The sequence below is a fragment of the Salmo trutta genome, chromosome 22 (genome assembly GCF_901001165.1).
Source record: "Salmo trutta chromosome 22, fSalTru1.1, whole genome shotgun sequence".
Classification (NCBI taxonomy): Eukaryota; Metazoa; Chordata; class Actinopteri; order Salmoniformes; family Salmonidae; genus Salmo; species Salmo trutta.
This window is the reverse complement of record NC_042978.1, coordinates 25,014,933-25,032,920: the sequence shown is the minus strand read 5'-3', so window position 1 is coordinate 25,032,920 and position 17,988 is coordinate 25,014,933. Positions and strand designations below refer to the sequence as shown.

General features: G+C 42.3%; 1 protein-coding gene across 5 annotated transcripts in view; it reads left to right on the top strand.

The window, feature by feature from the left end:
* Positions 1-4: 4 nt before the first annotated feature.
* LOC115158424 (probable phospholipid-transporting ATPase IF) overlaps positions 5-17,988 on the top strand; it is a 33,100-nt gene continuing 15,116 nt past the window's right edge. For 4 of the 5 annotated variants that reach the window (XM_029707357.1, XM_029707358.1, XM_029707360.1 and 1 more), the window contains exons 1-19: positions 335-361; positions 5,478-5,594; positions 5,744-5,833; positions 6,205-6,285; positions 6,433-6,540; positions 7,400-7,528; positions 8,182-8,285; positions 8,499-8,546; positions 8,633-8,697; positions 8,829-8,910; positions 9,035-9,185; positions 9,535-9,732; positions 9,830-9,988; positions 10,214-10,392; positions 10,688-10,756; positions 10,865-10,938; positions 11,293-11,396; positions 11,926-12,107; positions 17,565-17,768. In XM_029707357.1, coding sequence (XP_029563217.1) covers positions 335-361; positions 5,478-5,594; positions 5,744-5,833; positions 6,205-6,285; positions 6,433-6,540; positions 7,400-7,528; positions 8,182-8,285; positions 8,499-8,546; positions 8,633-8,697; positions 8,829-8,910; positions 9,035-9,185; positions 9,535-9,732; positions 9,830-9,988; positions 10,214-10,392; positions 10,688-10,756; positions 10,865-10,938; positions 11,293-11,396; positions 11,926-12,107; positions 17,565-17,768 — 2,171 coding nt within the window. Of the gene's footprint in view, positions 362-5,477; positions 5,595-5,743; positions 5,834-6,204; positions 6,286-6,432; positions 6,541-7,399; positions 7,529-8,181; positions 8,286-8,498; positions 8,547-8,632; positions 8,698-8,828; positions 8,911-9,034; positions 9,186-9,534; positions 9,733-9,829; positions 9,989-10,213; positions 10,393-10,687; positions 10,757-10,864; positions 10,939-11,292; positions 11,397-11,925; positions 12,108-17,564; positions 17,769-17,988 lie in introns of all 5 variants that reach the window. The other variant, XM_029707356.1, reaches the window with a different exon arrangement.

Genomic DNA, 17,988 nt, shown 5'->3' with positions numbered 1-17,988 from the left:
GTGCTGCTTCGTCGACAGGAGAGCCACAGAGCTGTAAACCGATTTCTCGAGCTTCGCAGAGAGGGATGTAGCTGGGCAGGAAGCGGGCAGTACAGGACACTCACTAGACATACTTCGTAGCTGTCAGAATATAGCTGTGTGTCAGTCACATCAGAAATATTACTTCACGTCATGGGAGAGATCATATTTGGTCATATAATCACACAGCCTGGATGTTTTGTGTAACGGACACAAGAAGACGTCCCTGTAAAAGGAATTATTTATGGTTTGGGAAGGTTTTATGGGAGTAGCTTGCTAGCAACTTTGCTGGCTCGTCGGAGGACATTTTGCAAGGATGCTACGGTGGATAAGGCAACAGCTGGTAAGTGAGCTTCTTTGCTAACTAGCTATATTTGCTAGCAAGTGTAACGTTACTTTGCTATTGAGAAAGACGTCGATGCACATAACAATATGATGTGGTTGTTTTTGAAGAGTTAAACATCCAACCAGAACTGGCTGCTAGTAGCTAAGTTCGCTTAGTAGATAACCTTAGTTAGCAAGCTAACTAGCTTGTTTGTTTACCAAACATTGGCGTGGCTAGCAGCGAACTAGTAGTAGGTACATGAAGCCAGCCAGGCCCACTTATAAATTCTACTCAAACTTATTTTGGCTGGCAAGTTTGTTAGCTGGTGTGCCTGATGATCTAGCTAGTAGTAGCTAAGCTGTTTTGACAGTAATAGTTATGCTAAAAACTAACCAGCCAGCTACTGTAGCGAACTATATATTGGACATTGGACAGTTTAGCCACAGATATGTAACGAGTCGTTATCAATGGTTAACTTGCTACCAACTAACTAACTAGGAAGCCATTCATTTTAGCCGCTGCATTGAAAAGCCAGACACGCAGGTATATGTTTAACTAGCCCAGCATTGCCGTTGTATCACGTAGTTCGCCTAAATCTTAGCCTCTACGCCTAGCTACCTAATTGTCTACAGCAGCATTAGCTAACTAAATCAGATTCTAGAAGGCTACGGCTAGTTAGAACATCTACTATATTCTCTCAATGAATCAGGGTGAAGATCCAATTCAAGATTCATTTAAATCAGTTCTGGAGATGAATTGAAATGTGTATTAATGTGGCACTAACCGAGTCTTCATTTAGCATTTTTCAGTTAATTCATTGAATTTCAATTAACTTCCTGAATTGACCCTAAACTCAATTGTTAAGTACATAGCTAGTGTACAGAAACAATCAAAACCAACTCTCCCCTTTTTGTCATGAATAATGAATGAATGCTTTTTTAGTTGTGGTGCAGAACTAAAAAAAACTGCCCGCTTGATGACTTAGCCCTAGTAGTTACTTATGGACTAACATATACTAACATACTGTCTGCCACCTGCAGTAAGTGGAATTCAGCCAACTGCTTAGCCTACAGTTCTTAATGAATACAGAATTTGAGAAGATTATAATGCAAGTGACTGCGCAGTGACCTTGATCTCATGTGAAAGTTTGCTTTCAGGAAAAACAAGCAGCTGAGGGGAGTAGATATGAGTGATTTCATTGATATAATAGTGTTTCCCAACTCCAGTCCTTTAGAACTTCCAACAGTACACATTTTTCTGTAGCCCTGGACCAACATACCTCATTCAACTCATCAAGGCTTTGATGACTAGTTGAACCAAATGTGCTTGTCCAAGGTTACAGTAACAATGTATACTATTGGGTTTACTCGAGGACCAGGGTTTGGAAACACAGATTTAATACACCGCGGAACATTGTTTTTCATAGAATGGACTGAATGTTATCATAGAATGCGCAGACTACACACAGTAACTGTCACTATCACCAACCGGCCTAATCCACTGTAAATCGGAATAATATGACATGAGGTCATTTTCTTGCTAAATGGGAACATGGCAGGGAATGCCCAGCCTGATCTGACCTTTTGGCGCTATAGATTTGGATAGTACGGCCAGTGAGGGAGTGGGATGGCCAATCCTATCCCAGCTGCTGTCACCTGCACCACACTCAATCCCAGTCCTCACTTCATTAGCTTTACACTGATGGGGTGCCACTCACAGCTGTGCCGTCAGACTGAGCCCCAGGATGTGAAATACATTTTTTTTATCATAAGGCTGTTTTTCATCATGAGAGCCATCGACAAGTTAGGGTATATTGATGAGCAATGTTGGTGCAGAGAGCAAAAGTAGCCATTTCAATTTAATATTTTCCAGGACCTAGAAACCTACATTATATAATGACTACCTGGGGATACTACTGTGTGAGGGATTTGTTTTTATTTGAGAAAATATTTATATCATTGAGATTGTAACCTATGTCGGATTTGAACGATGTTCAAATTTCAAATGCAGGAACCAATTATCCGCTTTGTTTTGGTGTCAACAGAAGTAAAACAGTCAGTAATGATGATAATGCTACCATAGGAGTGTCGGTTTACTGACTGCTCACTCGGAGCATCCTGAAATGGGCAAAGGAAACAGTATCTTACAACACTGTGTGAAACAATCTGTGGTTTACATACGTCTCAAGGCAACCTTGAGCATTGCAGAGGGAGAGAAAGTGTGCAATTTGGCTTCCTATTAAGTTGCCATTAGTTTTTAATGAGCTTCTTCATGTTGTGGTTTATTATTTTGAATTATTACAGCTCTTCATTCATTATCCCCTCCATGTAGCTGGGCTCTGGGTTTCCTTCATGCTGGTAGTTGCAGGCTTTGTTAGAGCATGAATTAACTTGATATTTCTAGGCATAGGAGGGGCATGTCAGACCAGGTGACAAAATACATTTCATTGAAGTTGTAGCTTGTCACAGGTAGTAGGCAAACCTAACTATACTAAATATATTTTGTTTACCACTGTTTTGGTTACTACATGATTCCAAATGTGTTATTTCATAGTTTTGATGTCTTCACTATTATTCTACAATGTAGAAAATAGTAAAAATATAGAAAAACCCTTGAATGAGTAGGTGTGTCCAAATTTAATTTTTTTCTCAGAACAAGGAGTTACCGTATGCAATGAAATAGTAATTCCCTGGCCCAGACAGCCATATTGACACTTGTCTCTCAGAATACTGCTTAGTGGTCACACAATAATTTCCAGAAACTCTCTCAACATGCCTGCTTGGTGAAAATATAACTCTGTGACATCGTCAGCTCACTCCCTCTAAAATTCCAGACAGCAGCACATACTGTATACATCACCAATGATAACAGATGTTTGCTCACCAAGGAGGACAAGGACTGTACTTTTAAATGTGCTTGGGGGTTAACAGCACAGGCAGATCATGAGATGAGAGCTTTTGCATGAGTGCAGTGAACATGGCCAAGATGGTGTGTGTGTAAGAGTGTTGTGCAAACACAAAAGCCCATTGAGGAGGGCGGGCTGTGACAGTAATTCAATACATGTGTTGCTGTCTGGCCTTAGTGACGTGGCCAACTCATTCTCACTACAGTGTAGGCGAGGAGTCAGTCAGCACCAGCCTATAGGCCCACTACTTATGAATATGATGCAATGGACAGACAAACGGTATTTATTGTTATTACCCATCATGTGCCCCAGATTAATTTACAATTTTTTTAACCTTTAACTAGGCAAGTCAGTTAAGAACATATTCTTATTTACAATGACGGCCTAGGAACAGTGGGTTAACTGCCTTGTTCAGGGGCAGAACGACAGATTTTGACCTTGTTAGCTCGGTGATTCGATCTAGCAACCTTTCAGTTACTGGCCCAATGCTCTAACCACTAGGCTACCTGCTGCCCCTCTTGAACATTGTGTACAGAAATGTAATTTTAAGATAGTGCCAGCCTATAGCATTCTAGGATTAGAATTCTAGAGTTTTTCTTCTTTAGTTCCCTGCAATAAGGAAGTTATTGACCAGCCCACTAGAGAAGTGTCATTGACTTAAATAGGCTAATTTGGTTTAAAATATTTTGTTTAGTACAGTGCTTGGTCTCTGGCTGCAGGCTATATATAGGCTAGATTATTATAGCCTAAGTGTTTTTCTGACAGATAATCAGGGTGCAAAATAGTGTTTGCAATCAATGTGTTAGGCTATTTTAAATATAGAGTAGGGTGTTTTCACATATCGTCCTCTTAAAATAACTGATCTCAGTCCTCTTTAAAGTGAACTATGGGGTAAAAAAAAAGCAGAAGAACTATGTTCTCTTTGTATGCACACTGCACTTGCCTTTGAATGAGGACTCAACTCTTTTGCCAGTTCACTTCACCTATTTTGTGGTCTGAGTCCTCTTTACATTCACATTGCTATATTTAGAAATTTTTCCATCAGAATGTGTTATTGGAGAGCTAGTTATACCTACTTACATTTAGGAAGATAATAGATTGCATTTAGTTAGATGAACTATCGCACCGCCATTTCCTGGTTGCTAAAATTCTAACAGTTTGCCTAATTTCAGTTTGTGACCAAGCAAGTATAGTGTAGATAATCATTGTACCATCTAAACCCCTGTGAAATATCTTTCTCATAACCACAAATATTGTATTATCAGCCTGGGAGGCATTGAAATATTGCACATAGAACAGATCTACCGCTTATACTTGTTTTCAATGAGAATGACAGATCGATAACTTTCATTTATATGTGAATTTGGTCGGGTCACCAAAAAAGTTATATAGTGCAGCATTAAAAGATGATCCATAATAATTGTAATCAGAAGATACTATTAACATGTAAATATTGTTAACAGAATAAATAGCAGATTAACTGCAGATTAAATAATACTGTAATTGAAAATTGTACACCCAATGTAGGCTACTGCCCCTTTAAGAGCTAGAATATATTTTGTACCCTATGTTGTGATTCTCACCAAGTATGTTGGTGTCTTCTCACACTATTCAAACCCCACAATTGACTAAACAGCTTATGAAGCTCTCTTAGCTTATAGATCACATGTTGCAAACAAATATTCTGGATTTAAAAACATATTTTTGGAATTTCTGTGCATCCTTGACAATCGCTAATCAATAGGCCTACCCAAAAACAGCACACTCTTTTTTCCCAGGAAACTGCACATCTTCTCTCTCTTGTGGCACCAATGTGAGAGCGTTTTAAGCAGGGGAACAGTGTGGCAGTAGTCTAGTGTGTGGTATGGGAAGAATGACAATTGAACCTGGGGAGCTTTGTGTTCACATTGCTCTAAAAAAGGAAAACGGACCATGGAATTCAAGCAAACCGAACTCAGACCACCACTTGATGGTCTCAGTTTGGCTAGCTTCAGAGGCTCTTTTTTTGACTGGTCTGAGTTCCTTTAGTGTTCACACTGCACAAAAAATAAAGCGAACCGCACTAAGTTCACAAAGATTGTCTGAAAGGGACAAAGTGTGAACACACTAACTATTGAAAAACATTATATAATTTTTCTGACTAGTCTAGATAAAAGTTGCCCATATTGGTTCTGAGTGAGTAGTAGAAGTTTGACATGTTCCTTACCCCCTCCTCTCTCTCTCCTCCAGGGCTTTGACCCTCCCCATCAAAGTGACACCAGAACGGTTTACATTGCAAACCGCTTTCCTCAACATGGCCATTATGTCCCTCAGCGGTTTGCAGACAACAGAATCATATCATCCAAGGTAAGACAGTGGTGTTAAACCCCTAGGTTTTGTGTCAAGAGCAACAACAAATATTCAAGTTACGCAACCATTTTATTTCAGTGTCAAACAACTCACACTTTGATGTTCCTGTTCTCTCCTCCGCTTCCGGCCCCCGCTCCCCTCTTTAGTACACCGTTTGGAATTTTGTTCCCAAAAACCTGTTTGAACAGTTCAGAAGAATCGCCAATTTTTATTTTCTCATCATATTCCTGGTCCAGGTAAGGGCTTGCCTCAGCACCCAGTCTACCATATTTATAACTGTTACTGGCCTAAATACAATACTATTACTAACTATTGTGCTAAAAATAATTGCTGTGTGATCTTGAGCATACTGTGCCCGGAGGTCCCTAACAGCTAACCTTCGGTATTCATCAGGCTACTCTTAGAAGCCACACTTTGCTTTCTTTGGCCGCCATTGTGTCCAATTCTAAATTTGTTGTTTCGTTATACTTAGTACAATATTCATGAAGCATTTTCTGCAATAAGAATGGCTTCAGCTTACGAATGGCCAGTGTGATTTTAGGTTAAATTAGGAAATTACACTATTGCCAACTGTTGTCTCCTTTGACATAATCTCTTTATTTTGCAGCTAATGATAGACACCCCCACTTCCCCTGTCACCAGCGGACTTCCTCTGTTCTTTGTCATCACAGTAACTGCCATCAAACAGGTGAGAGCAGCAACAGGTTTAATTCCTCTTTTCTTATCAACAGTAGATCCAAGAAATTGAATGTGGTCACTTATCAAACATACTGTACTTTTTCTGGATGTCAGAATGTCTAGATGGTTAAATCTCATCCCTTCCTCTATCACTCAGGGCTATGAGGACTGGCTGAGGCACAAGGCGGACAACGAGGTGAACGGGGCGCCTGTGTTTGTGGTGCGCAGTGGCAGCCTCGTGCAGACCCGCTCAAAGAACATCCGAGTGAGTCACCGTGGTGTCATAATGAGTCCTGCCTTGAACAGCACGTCATCCTAACACTTAGCATACCCTACACCCACATTTCAGATAAACGGCTACATTTCATGTAACTCCCACTTTTGGCTGGTGCTTTGTACCACTGTGTTAAAGATTTGTCAGAAAGCCAGGAATGTAAAACCAATGTACCACCCACAGTCTCAGGCGTTACATTCTTTGTTTAAATGTTGGTACTCACTATTCCGTGTGAAATGTCTTCACCGGGTAGTTATTGAATAAAAGGATTTGTTCCCAGTTAAAAAATGTTAGAGGTAGCTAGCCAATGTTAAATATCAGTACTCTTCATTCATGTACTGTAATAATTCACAAGGTAAATTAAATCATACATTAAAGATGGAATCCGCAGTATGGGAAACACCACACCCCACCACCCTTTTTGTTGCCGAGCTGAGGAGCGTCGCGCAGCATGGTAACAATAATTGCAGTACATATTGTGCTCTTGTATCACACGGGCAATGATGTCCGAGGGGGAAAAACTGTTTGTTTGCAGTAACTTCTTTGTTGTAATATCGCAAACAGACGTGGCAGTTTCACCATTAAGGATTCTAGCTTTAAACTGCCAGAAGAATACGTGTATTCAAGTGCTATTTTAGTTTGTTTTTCTTTCACAGTTCTGCAGATGCAATGTAGCAGTTTTCACATAGGGAAATGTTTGCTCTTTTTAAACCAGTGCATGGTGGTATTCACTATTGAACTAGACTGTCCAGTCTTCAGAAAATATTGGATTCTGAGGTCGTGGATATCATGGAAGAGTTTTGCTCGTCATTCATCTGTTGTGACATGTCTGTCTGTGCTGTCTGTTCAGGTGGGGGACATAGTCCGGGTGGCCAAAGATGAGACGTTCCCAGTGGACCTGGTCCTCTTATCATCAGACCGAGCTGAGGGGACATGTCACATCACCACCACCAGCCTGGACGGAGAGACTAATCTAAAGGTTGGGCTTTTAATCTTCCGTCCCCACTCTCGCTTTCTTTCTCTCTCTGAACCCTAAATGAATTAGCTTTCCCCACCTTTCACAAGGGGAGGGAAAACTTTTATTTCATTTCCATGATAGTACTTGTGCAGTCTGAGACATCTCATGTTTTTGCCAGAGGCAATATATCTAATTATCTGCTTCTAATCAAAATGCTTGTGCCATATATCAGTTTATTTATTTATCAATTTTTATTTTATTTTGTGAAATGTATTTTTTGTCCGTTTTTTTTCTTGTGCAATCTTAGTGTGCAGCCTCTCTGTCATCAGCCTTCAGTTCCAGCTACTTGTATTTTATGGCTGTTTGCACTAATGACATTAGAATGCAATGGGGGATGGAATCGCTTTCTCACTGAGGGGGTTTTAGCACCAGATTGGATTTTGCCTCTCAAGCAGTCAGAGTGATTCAGTTAAATTATAAATGTAAACCTAACAAGCCTCGTGGCCTCTTTAACCTGTTCACCAGTAGACAAAGGCTGGCGCTGTGGCACTGTAAGGCTGCATTCCTTTCTAAATCATTATAATGTACACTGCTATTTCTTTGCTTTTAAGGCTTACTGTGATATATTTGCCCCTCTCCTTGATTGTATCCCTACGCTCTCTGTGGTCCTGTAGACTCACTACTCTGTGCCGGAGACGTTGGTATCTCAGTCGGTGTCCAGGCTGGAGGCCCTACATGCTGTGCTGGAGTGTCAGCAGCCAGATGCAGATCTGTACAGGTAAGGTACAGTCACCCTGCGCTCACTCGCCAGTCAGAATGCTGAGCTCTTCTTTCACTGGCCCCGGAACTGAACAGGACTGTTTATTATTTCTCACATTCACATTTCTACTGGCCAGAATGGAGGTATTTTTTTAGGATTGAATGACAGGACTGTTGGTGTTGCAGTTTCTCTGTTACTCTCCCCACTCAGCAGAAATGCTTCTACTTTCAGGTTTGTCGGGCGAATAACTGTAACACAACAAGGAGAAGAGATTGTAAGGTGAGATTCTAGTTTTTATCTGGGTTGCATGGATGGAATGGCACAAATTGTTTCTATTTGCTCACTATTTGTCTCTGCCTCATTAGACCCCTTGGACCAGAAAACCTACTGCTTCGAGGAGCAAGATTAAAAAATACCAAAGAAATTTTTGGTAAGTGGCTTCTGGCTCTCAATGTTGCCATCCATATCGTTGTCTGTCCTCAGTTGTTCTCTGTTGAACTCAGGTGCCCAGTTGGTTGTTGTCTATGCAGGGTTCAGTAGAGTTCCACTCTTGATTTGCAGGTGTAGCAGTTTACACTGGGATGGAGTCCAAGATGGCCCTGAACTACAAGTGCAAATCCCAGAAGCGCTCTGCAGTGGAGAAGTACGCATTAGGACATTCTGAACCTCTACAACAACTCTGAACACTTCTGAGTTTCCTCTTCTCAGGTTTCAGGTTCATCTCTATGTACATCAGACTGTGTGTATCTGTGCTGTTTTTCCCTCAGGTCCATGAACACCTTTCTGCTCATATACCTGGGCATCCTGCTGTTTGAGGCGATCCTCAGCACCATCCTGAAGTACGCCTGGCAGGCTGAGAACAAATGGGACGAGCCCTTCTACAACCAGAAGACAGAGCAGGAGAGAAACAGCAGCCAGGTCAGTCACTGTCTGAGACTTTATTCACGCTGATACGTCTTGGTCTAAAACAGAGGATCTTAGATGTCATAGGATTCTTGGATACTTATTTGCAAATAGTTTGTGGTTTTGGGGGATAATGTGGTGAAGGAGGTGGGAAGATGTATTACATTTTCAATATCTCTTGGTGTGGCTTCCCACACAGTAGCAGTGGGTATGACTCAACGTATTGTGACAGGATATAAGAGAAAGTGCCTCTCACCCTGACAGTCAATAAGAAAGGTGCTCTCCTAAAACCTCTGTTCGCTTTCCAATGAGGTCTCAAGCCATTTTTCGTGTGTCCCTCTACCACCCACTTCCTTGTTGACAGATCCTGAAGTTCATCTCTGATTTCCTGGCATTTCTGGTCCTCTACAACTTCATCATCCCCATCTCGCTCTACGTCACTGTGGAGATGCAGAAGTTCTTGGGCTCGTTTTTCATTGGCTGGGACTTGGACCTCTATCACGAGGAGAGCGACCAGATGGCTCAGGTCAACACATCCGATCTGAACGAGGAGCTGGGACAGGTACGGGCACCAAGCACTTCGCTGTAGGTCTCAACGTCATAGCTGAGTTAGTTTGTCTGAGTGTGTAATGATCAGCCTCTGTTTATTTCTGTTCTAGGTAGAATACGTATTCACGGATAAAACCGGCACCCTGACGGAGAACGAGATGCTGTTCCGTGAATGTTCAATCAACGGTATCAAATATCAGGAAATCAATGGAAAGCTTATACCTGAGGGAATGACGGATGACTCGCCTGACCGATCTGTGCCTCCTCTGGTAAACACCATTAAAACCTCACATATTGCCCAAGTGACTTGTGACAGTATTTATCCATTCACTGTCTGTCCATTCATGAAATATACAGTTTATGTCTGCATTTCTACTCATGTGTTATACTTGTGTTCATTGACTGTCCTCATGGCTTTGGACCGTCAGTGGTTTGATGACTCTAGGTACTGTACTCATGTCTGTCTGTTTGTCTCTCTGTCTGTCACTTCTCAGAGTCGGGAGGAGTTGCTGTTCTTAAAGGCAGTGTCGCTGTGTCACACAGTGCAGATCAGCTACGAGCAGCCAGGCGATGGCCTGGGGGATCCCTTCTCCCACGCAAACGGCTTCTCCTCCCAGATGGAGTACTATGCCTCCTCGCCGGACGAGAAAGCACTGGTGGAAGCCATGAAAAGGTACCCAGGAGGATGGCTGTCATGATGTGCTGTTCAACCCATTTGTACTGTTGTTGGTGAATAAAATTAATATCTATAGATATATGACCAGTGCTGGTCTCCCAGGTCTTTTTGGACATACAAGCACTCAGACAAATGAACATTTATTGAGACAAATGGTTTTCAAGGTTCAGCACCTTCCAGACCACATTCCAGATCCAGCTGACCATGCATTACAGTTAGGGTCTTGTATGGGCAACAGTCTACATGTTAGTATTTATGGTTAGAAATGTCACATGATCAAATTTAATTGCAGGATGGGGGTAATCTTCATTGGTAGCCACGGAGAAACTATGGAAATAAAAACATTTGGAAAGCCAGAAAAGTAAGTATAATTTTGTATGATTGAAGAGTCCATGGCATTTTATGTAGATGATGAACCTGTACTGTGCATAACAAGTGATGTAATGCCTGTAATTCCCTTGTCCCACAGGTTTAAACTGCTCCATGTACTAGAGTTTGATGCAAACAGAAGGAGAATGAGTGTCATATTACAGACACCCACAGGTACAGTGATTTCTCTCCATATTAGACTTGAATGGCTCATTCATAAACGTTGTATTAGCATTTCATTACATGAGGTCCTCTGTAGCTCAGTTGGTAGAACATGACTCTTGCAATGTCAGGATAGTGGGTTTGATTACCGGGACCACCCATACGCAAAAAAATGTATGCACTTATGACTGACTGTAAGTCGCTTTGGAATAAAAGCATCTGCTAAAATGGCATGTAATTAGATAGATGTTACCCAACTTTTTGATTTAGTCCTGTAATGTGGTTCAGTCAATTTCCCTGTATTTCATATCAGGCCAAGACTGATTATGACAACTCATTTGCAATATATTTGGTCTATTGCTGTAGGGGAAAAAGTACTATTTACAAAGGGAGCGGAGTCCGCTATTCTTCCTTTTACTACAAGTGGAGAAATCAACAAAACAAGAGTACATGTAGATGAATTTGCCTTGGTGAGTATGCCACATCAAATCATATTAGACTAGGAACTATTTCCAGCCCTTATGTGCAGCAGATTTTTGCTATGCTGAATGCTATCTTTTATTATCTGTACTGAAGAGCGCACCAGTGCAGCTGGGACACTTCCTGTCTGAAATGAACACATGGGTACTTGGATGCTCACGCACACATGGACACCCTCACATACAACATTTTCATTCCACAAGATTGGAGATACATTTCACACTTCTCTGAAAAAAGTCCCCACATTTTTCCATGCGTGGGCTCTCGATGGCGTATTTAATAAAAAAAAATAAGAATAATATTGCACTGTAAAGATGACTTTTGGTTCTTTCCCCCCCAGACTCCCCCATCAAAATCAATAAATCCTGCATCTTAACGGTCAATTTATCCAGACATCAGGATCTACTGAGAGATTGTTTTTGATTTGTGATTTGGCAGGTTTGTGGTTATTTGACATAGAGCCAGTCCCTGACAGCTTCTCATTTCTTTCTCTTTTCCCTCTTTATTCCCCCTCTCCAGAAGGGCCTGCGGACATTGGTGGTGGCCTGCAGACACTTCAGTGTGGAGGAGTATGAGGAGGTGGACCAGCGGCTCCACAAGGCCCGCACGGCCCTGCAGCAGAGAGAGGAGAGGCTGGCCGAAGTCTTTAGCTTCATAGAGAAGGACCTGGAGCTGCTGGGAGCCACTGGGGTGGAAGACAAGTATGTCAACAACACTGTGGTGTATGTCTGGTCATGGGTTAACATTGCTTGGTTTCACAATGAGCTATCTGAAAGGGTTGGGCTATTTTGAACAATCGATCAGTAAAGTTTAACATATACAGTGCCTTCAGAAAGTATTCACACCTCTTGACTTATTCCCTATTTTGTTGTTACAGCCTGAATTCAAAATGGATTAAATCAAATTTTTTCTCATCCATCTACACACAATACCCCATAATGACAAAGTGAAAACATGTTTTTAGATTTTTAAAATGCAGAAATATCTATTTTTACATAAGTATTCACACCCCTGAGTCAATACATGTTAGAATCACCTTTGCCAGTGATTACAGCTGTGAGTCTTTCTGGTTAAGTCTCTAAGGGCTTTGCACACCTGAGGCATCATTTATCAATATTGTGTAGAAACTTCTAAAATACTACTTTCGAACGGAATTTATAATGTTCGTATGCGTAGAAAAAGTAATTCGCACACCAGTACGAGAGAACCATTGATATAAATACCAATTGTTCTTAACCTCAGTGCTCATGCAGGACTTTGGCTATTTGCATTTCTAAACGTCCCTAATTAACCAATAATAGTCAATCATCCCTTTAAAGCTTGTGTGTAATATACAACGCTGTACCATGAAATACATTGCAAGCAAAAAAAATATGAACTTCTCGAGACTGAAATAGAAGTGCTAGTGTCAGTGTACTTGAAATAAGTAGGCAACACTCACCAATGAGCCATCCATCCTCAACAGCTCCCTCCTGTAGGCTTATAGGCCAACATTGCTGTTCTAAAGAATGAACGAGTCGTGCGTCCCTAAAAACGCGCTCTCTGCGAAATGCAGCGTGTGCCAAATCTTCCAACAGAGCAAAATTAGCCCCTCATTCGATTTCACATTCTCAGTCTTTTATAGTATTTCAACAATGCTTTTACTTTCACACGTGCCTCCTAATTTAACTAATTACTGTACTTTATATGGATTATTATTGTAACAAATGCACTGATGAGGTCATGATATGCCTGTCAAGATATGCTGCATGAATTCACAAATGAAATACAATGGAATCGAAAAATGGTTTAACATGGCACTAGAGGCACATCACTTCCTCCTCTGTTCCTTTTCCACAGATTGTTTACCTTAACAGATCATTGTGACTCATCACCTCCGTGCAGCAGGAGCCTCCCTGGGCAGGGGGCTCAGTCCTCCTGAGCCTAATGCACTTAGCCAATCAAACATGACTCATGCCTTTCTGCATGCAGCCCTGCAATGTGTCATACATCAGTCACCTAGTGTGCTGCTGAGCATAAAGGCATTGCATGCATGCTGCTGGAATGAGATGGTGCTCTGAATTTTGGGATCTAGGCTCTGTTAAGACTGGTTAGAGGCATGTCTTTAGAAAGGATCGGGATCCAACATTCAAGCTCGTTTTATGTGATTGTGTTGTTGAGGGGCCTGTCAAAATACATGTGATTGGGCGTACGCATGCTCCAATAATGTAACAAAGGCTCAACTGCCACCTGCATCTGGGTTGGTTTTGAGTGCATCTTAAGGCTTCTGGTGTAGCTCCCTGTCAGTCACACATGCTGAACAGTGGCCATGGAGACACTGAAAATCAAATCACAGTTTATTTGTCATTTGCGCCCAAAACAACAGGTGTAGACTTGGGGCTCCCAAGTGGCGCAGTGGTCTAAGACATTGCATCTCAGTGCTAAAGGCGTCACTACAGATAACCTGGTTCGAATCCAGACTATATCACAACTGGCCGTAATTGGGAGTCCTATAGGGCGGTGCGTAATTGGCCCAGCGTTGTCCGAGTTTGGCCGGTGTAGGCTGTCATTGTAAATAAGAATTTGTTCTTAACTGACTTGCCTAGTTAAATAAAAAAATAGACCTTACCGTGAAGTGCTTACTTACAAGCCCTTAACCATCAATGCAGTTCAAGAAATGATTTACTAAATAAACTAAAGTAATAAAATAATAAGTAACACAATAAAATAACAATAACGAGGCTATATACAGGGGGTACCGGTACCAAGTTAATGTACGGGGGTACAGGTTAGTCAAGGTAATTTGTACATGTAGGTAGGGGTAAAGTGACTATGTATAGATAATAAACAGCAAGTAGCAGCAGTGTAAATAATCCAGTGGCCATTTGATTAATTGTTCAGCAATGTTATGGCTTGGGGGTAGAAATTGTTACGGAGCCTTTTGGACCTAGACTTGGCGCTCCGGTACCGTTTGCCATGTGGTAGCAAAGAGAACAGTATGACATGGGTGACTGGAGTCTTTGACAATTTTTGGGGCCTTCCTCTGATACTACCTAGTATATAGGTCCTGGATGGCAGGAAGCTTGGCCCCAGTGATGTACTGGGCAATACACAGTACCCTCTGTAGTGACCTTACAGTCGGATGCTGAGCAGTTGCCATACCAGGCATTGATGCAACCAGTCAGGATGCTCTCGGTGGTGCAGCTGTAGAACCTTTTGAGGATCCGGGGACCCATGCCAAATCTTTTCAGTCTCCTGAGGGGGAAAGGTGTTGGCCGTCCCTCCTCATCATTGTTGGTGAAGCAGAGATCCAGGAGAGACTCTGTTGACGTTTGAGTGTGTGTGTGTGTGTGTGCTTGCTCTGTAGTGAGACCCAGACAGACCACACCATCTGCCTGTTACGCAGCCCAGTCTCCTCTCTCTTTCTCTCTCCTCTAATTAATTCCCCCTCCGGCGAACAAGGTGCTTATAGAACTTCTCGCTCAGAGGATGCTGCTCTGCTCACCCCCAAAAAAGGAACGAGCCTCTACATTATTGAGGATATGTTCAATCTTAAGCACCCTTTCTTTAGCCTCTTAATCAGTCTGGCTTTTACCACCTAACTTTAACATTTCTATCGCAACGTCATCTCTGTATTCATACTGCAGTGCCGCTTTTGAACAACGTGCTTAATAGGGCTGTAACGATACCAGTATCGTAGACGTGGATAGTATCGACTATCCACCTCTACGCTGATTACTACATTTCTTACATGGAATGCCTCAGCTAGGGCTGTGACGATACCAGAAAAGCAATATTTTTTCCATGGCAAAAAATTAAAACACAAAGCAAACTCTTTGGTCCTTTAAAAACCTGCCGTATGTAACATAGTGTATGCTATAGCTTGGGAAATAAATAAATAAATGTGACTCTGGATGAATTGTTTCCAACATTAGGGCTGAATATTGAAATAAAATGTTATTGGTTGCATACACATTTTGCAGATCTTATCGTGGGTGTAGCGAAATGCTTACACTACTACTTCTTTCAAAATGAAGGACATTTCTTTTGAACGGTAGTATATGTTCCTAGCTCCAACAGTGCAGTGATACAGGATGTTCTTGTTTATAACACAACACATTCTTCCTGCTTACTCTTAGGATAATAGGCAATATTTGGCTTTTTCTCACTACTAGATGTTTCACCACTTGAACACTTGGTTAAGCAGGCCGCTTTAATGGGCTATCATAGAGCAGAGGTTTCATTCGTTAGCCCCCTAAGGGCCTCAGGTTTCTGTTCCACCAATCTCCCCAATGTAATTATGTTCACATGGTTAGTTGATTGACTAATTGCCTGGTCTGACTAAGACATCTCATTGATGCCCTCGTTACCTCTATTGATTCTGTCATAACATCAATTGTAAATTAAATTGTCAATTTAACAGAATTAAGAGCCTACATACACTACATGACCAAAAGTATGTGGACACCTGCTCATCGAACATCTAATTTCAAAATCATGGGCATTAATATGGAGTTGGTCCCCCCCTTTGCTGCTATAACGGCCTCCACTCTTCTGGGAGGACTTTCCACTAGATGTTGGAACATTGCTGCAGAGACTTGCTTCCGTTCAGCCATGAGCATTGGTGAGGTCGGGCACTGATGTTCGGTGATTAGGCATGGCTCGCAATCAGTGTTCTAATTCATCACAAAGGTGTTTACATTTACATTTGACATTTTAGTCATTTAGCAGACGCTCTTATCCAGAGCGACTTACAGTAGTGAGTGCATACATTTCATACATTCTTTTAAAAAAAGTATTCTTTTTTTTTCCCTCCGTACTGGTCCCCCGTGGGAATCGAACCCACAACCCTGGCGTTGCAAACACCATGCTCTACCAACTGAGCCACACGGGACCAGTTCAGTGGGGTTGAGGTCAGGGCTTTGTGCAGGCAAGTCAAGTTCTTCCACACTGTTCTCAACCATTTCTGCATAGACCTCGCTTTGTGCACAGGGACATTGTCATGCTGAAACAGGAAAGGGCCTTCCCCAAACTGTTTCCACAAAGTTGGAAGCACAGAATCATCTAGAATGTCATTGTATGCTGTAGCATTAAGATTTCCCTTCACTGGAACTAAGGGGCCTAGCCCAAACCATGAAAAACAGCTCCAGACCATTATTCCTCCTCCACCAAACTTTACAGTTGGCATTATGCATTCGGGCAGGTAGTGTTCTCCTGCCATTTACCAATCCCAGATTCATCCTTTGGACTGCCAGATGATGAAGTGTGATTCATCACTCCAGAGAATGCGTTTCCACTGTTCCAGAGTCCAGTGGCGGCGAGCTTTACACCACTCCACCTGACGCTTGGCATTGCACATGGTGATCTTAGGCTTGTGTGTGCGGCTGCTCGGCCATGGAAACTCATTTCATGAAGCTCCCAACGGTTCTTGTGCTGACGTTGCTTCCAGAAGCAGTTTGGAACTTGGTAGTGAATATAACAACCGAGGACAGACGATTTTGACACGCTTCAGCACTCAGCGTTCCCGTTCTGTTAGCTTGTGTGGCCTACCACTTCGCGGTTGAGCTGTTGTTGCTCCTAGACGTTTTCACTTCACAATAACAGCACTTACAGTTGACCGGGTCAGCTCTAGCAGGGCAGAAATTTAACGAACTGACTTGTTGGAAAGGTATCATCTTATGACGTTGCCATGTTGAAAGTCATTGAGCTCTTCAGTACGGGCCATTCTACTGCCAATGTTTGTCTATGGAGATTGCATGGCTGTGTGCTTGATTTTATACACCTATCAGCAACTGGTGTGGCTGAAATGGCCAAATCCACTAATTTGAAGGGGTGTGTACATACACGTTTACTTCAGGAGGATGGTCTCTCAACACACTCCAATGGATTATGGATGTGTGCAAATTTGCTACAGCAGCATTGAGGCTAATCAGACAGGTTATGTTAATTGTGCAATTATAAGCTGTAAGTTGTTTGCCACCTGTGGTGAAAGGATGAAAATTGAGGTAGAAAGAAAAAGAAACAAACTCTGTTTCTTGTACTGCAATCAGTGCGCGTACACTCACAGAAACCCTCCCTACTGTTTAACGTAAATGAACCAATTCTGGTTCTACTTTTTTCGGTCTTTATATGGCAGAGAGGCTAACGTGCTGTGACTGGTGTTATGTCTGTGTCCCCAGGCTGCAGGAGAAGGTCCAGGAGACCATTGAGGCGCTGCGCCTGGCCGGGATCAAGGTGTGGGTGCTGACCGGGGACAAGCACGAGACAGCGGTCAGTGTCAGCCTCTCCTGCGGCCACTTCCACCGCACCATGAACATCCTGGAGCTGGTGCAGCAGAAGTCTGACAACGAGTGTGCCGAGCAGCTCCGACAACTGGCAAGGAGGTAAGACACTTTTACTCTACCACCATGTTTCCCCATGCTCTTTATGTCACTCACTCACTATGTCTGTGATCCATGTTGTGTCCTGGGTTGACTTCTCCACATGCCCTCATCAGCAGGTTGATGTATTCAGGGTAATCTACAAGTCTGGGTGCAATAAATAAGTATAGAAGTCAGAGATTAATGTCATATTTAGTGTTAAGTTCAGTGCTCCAATGTAGAG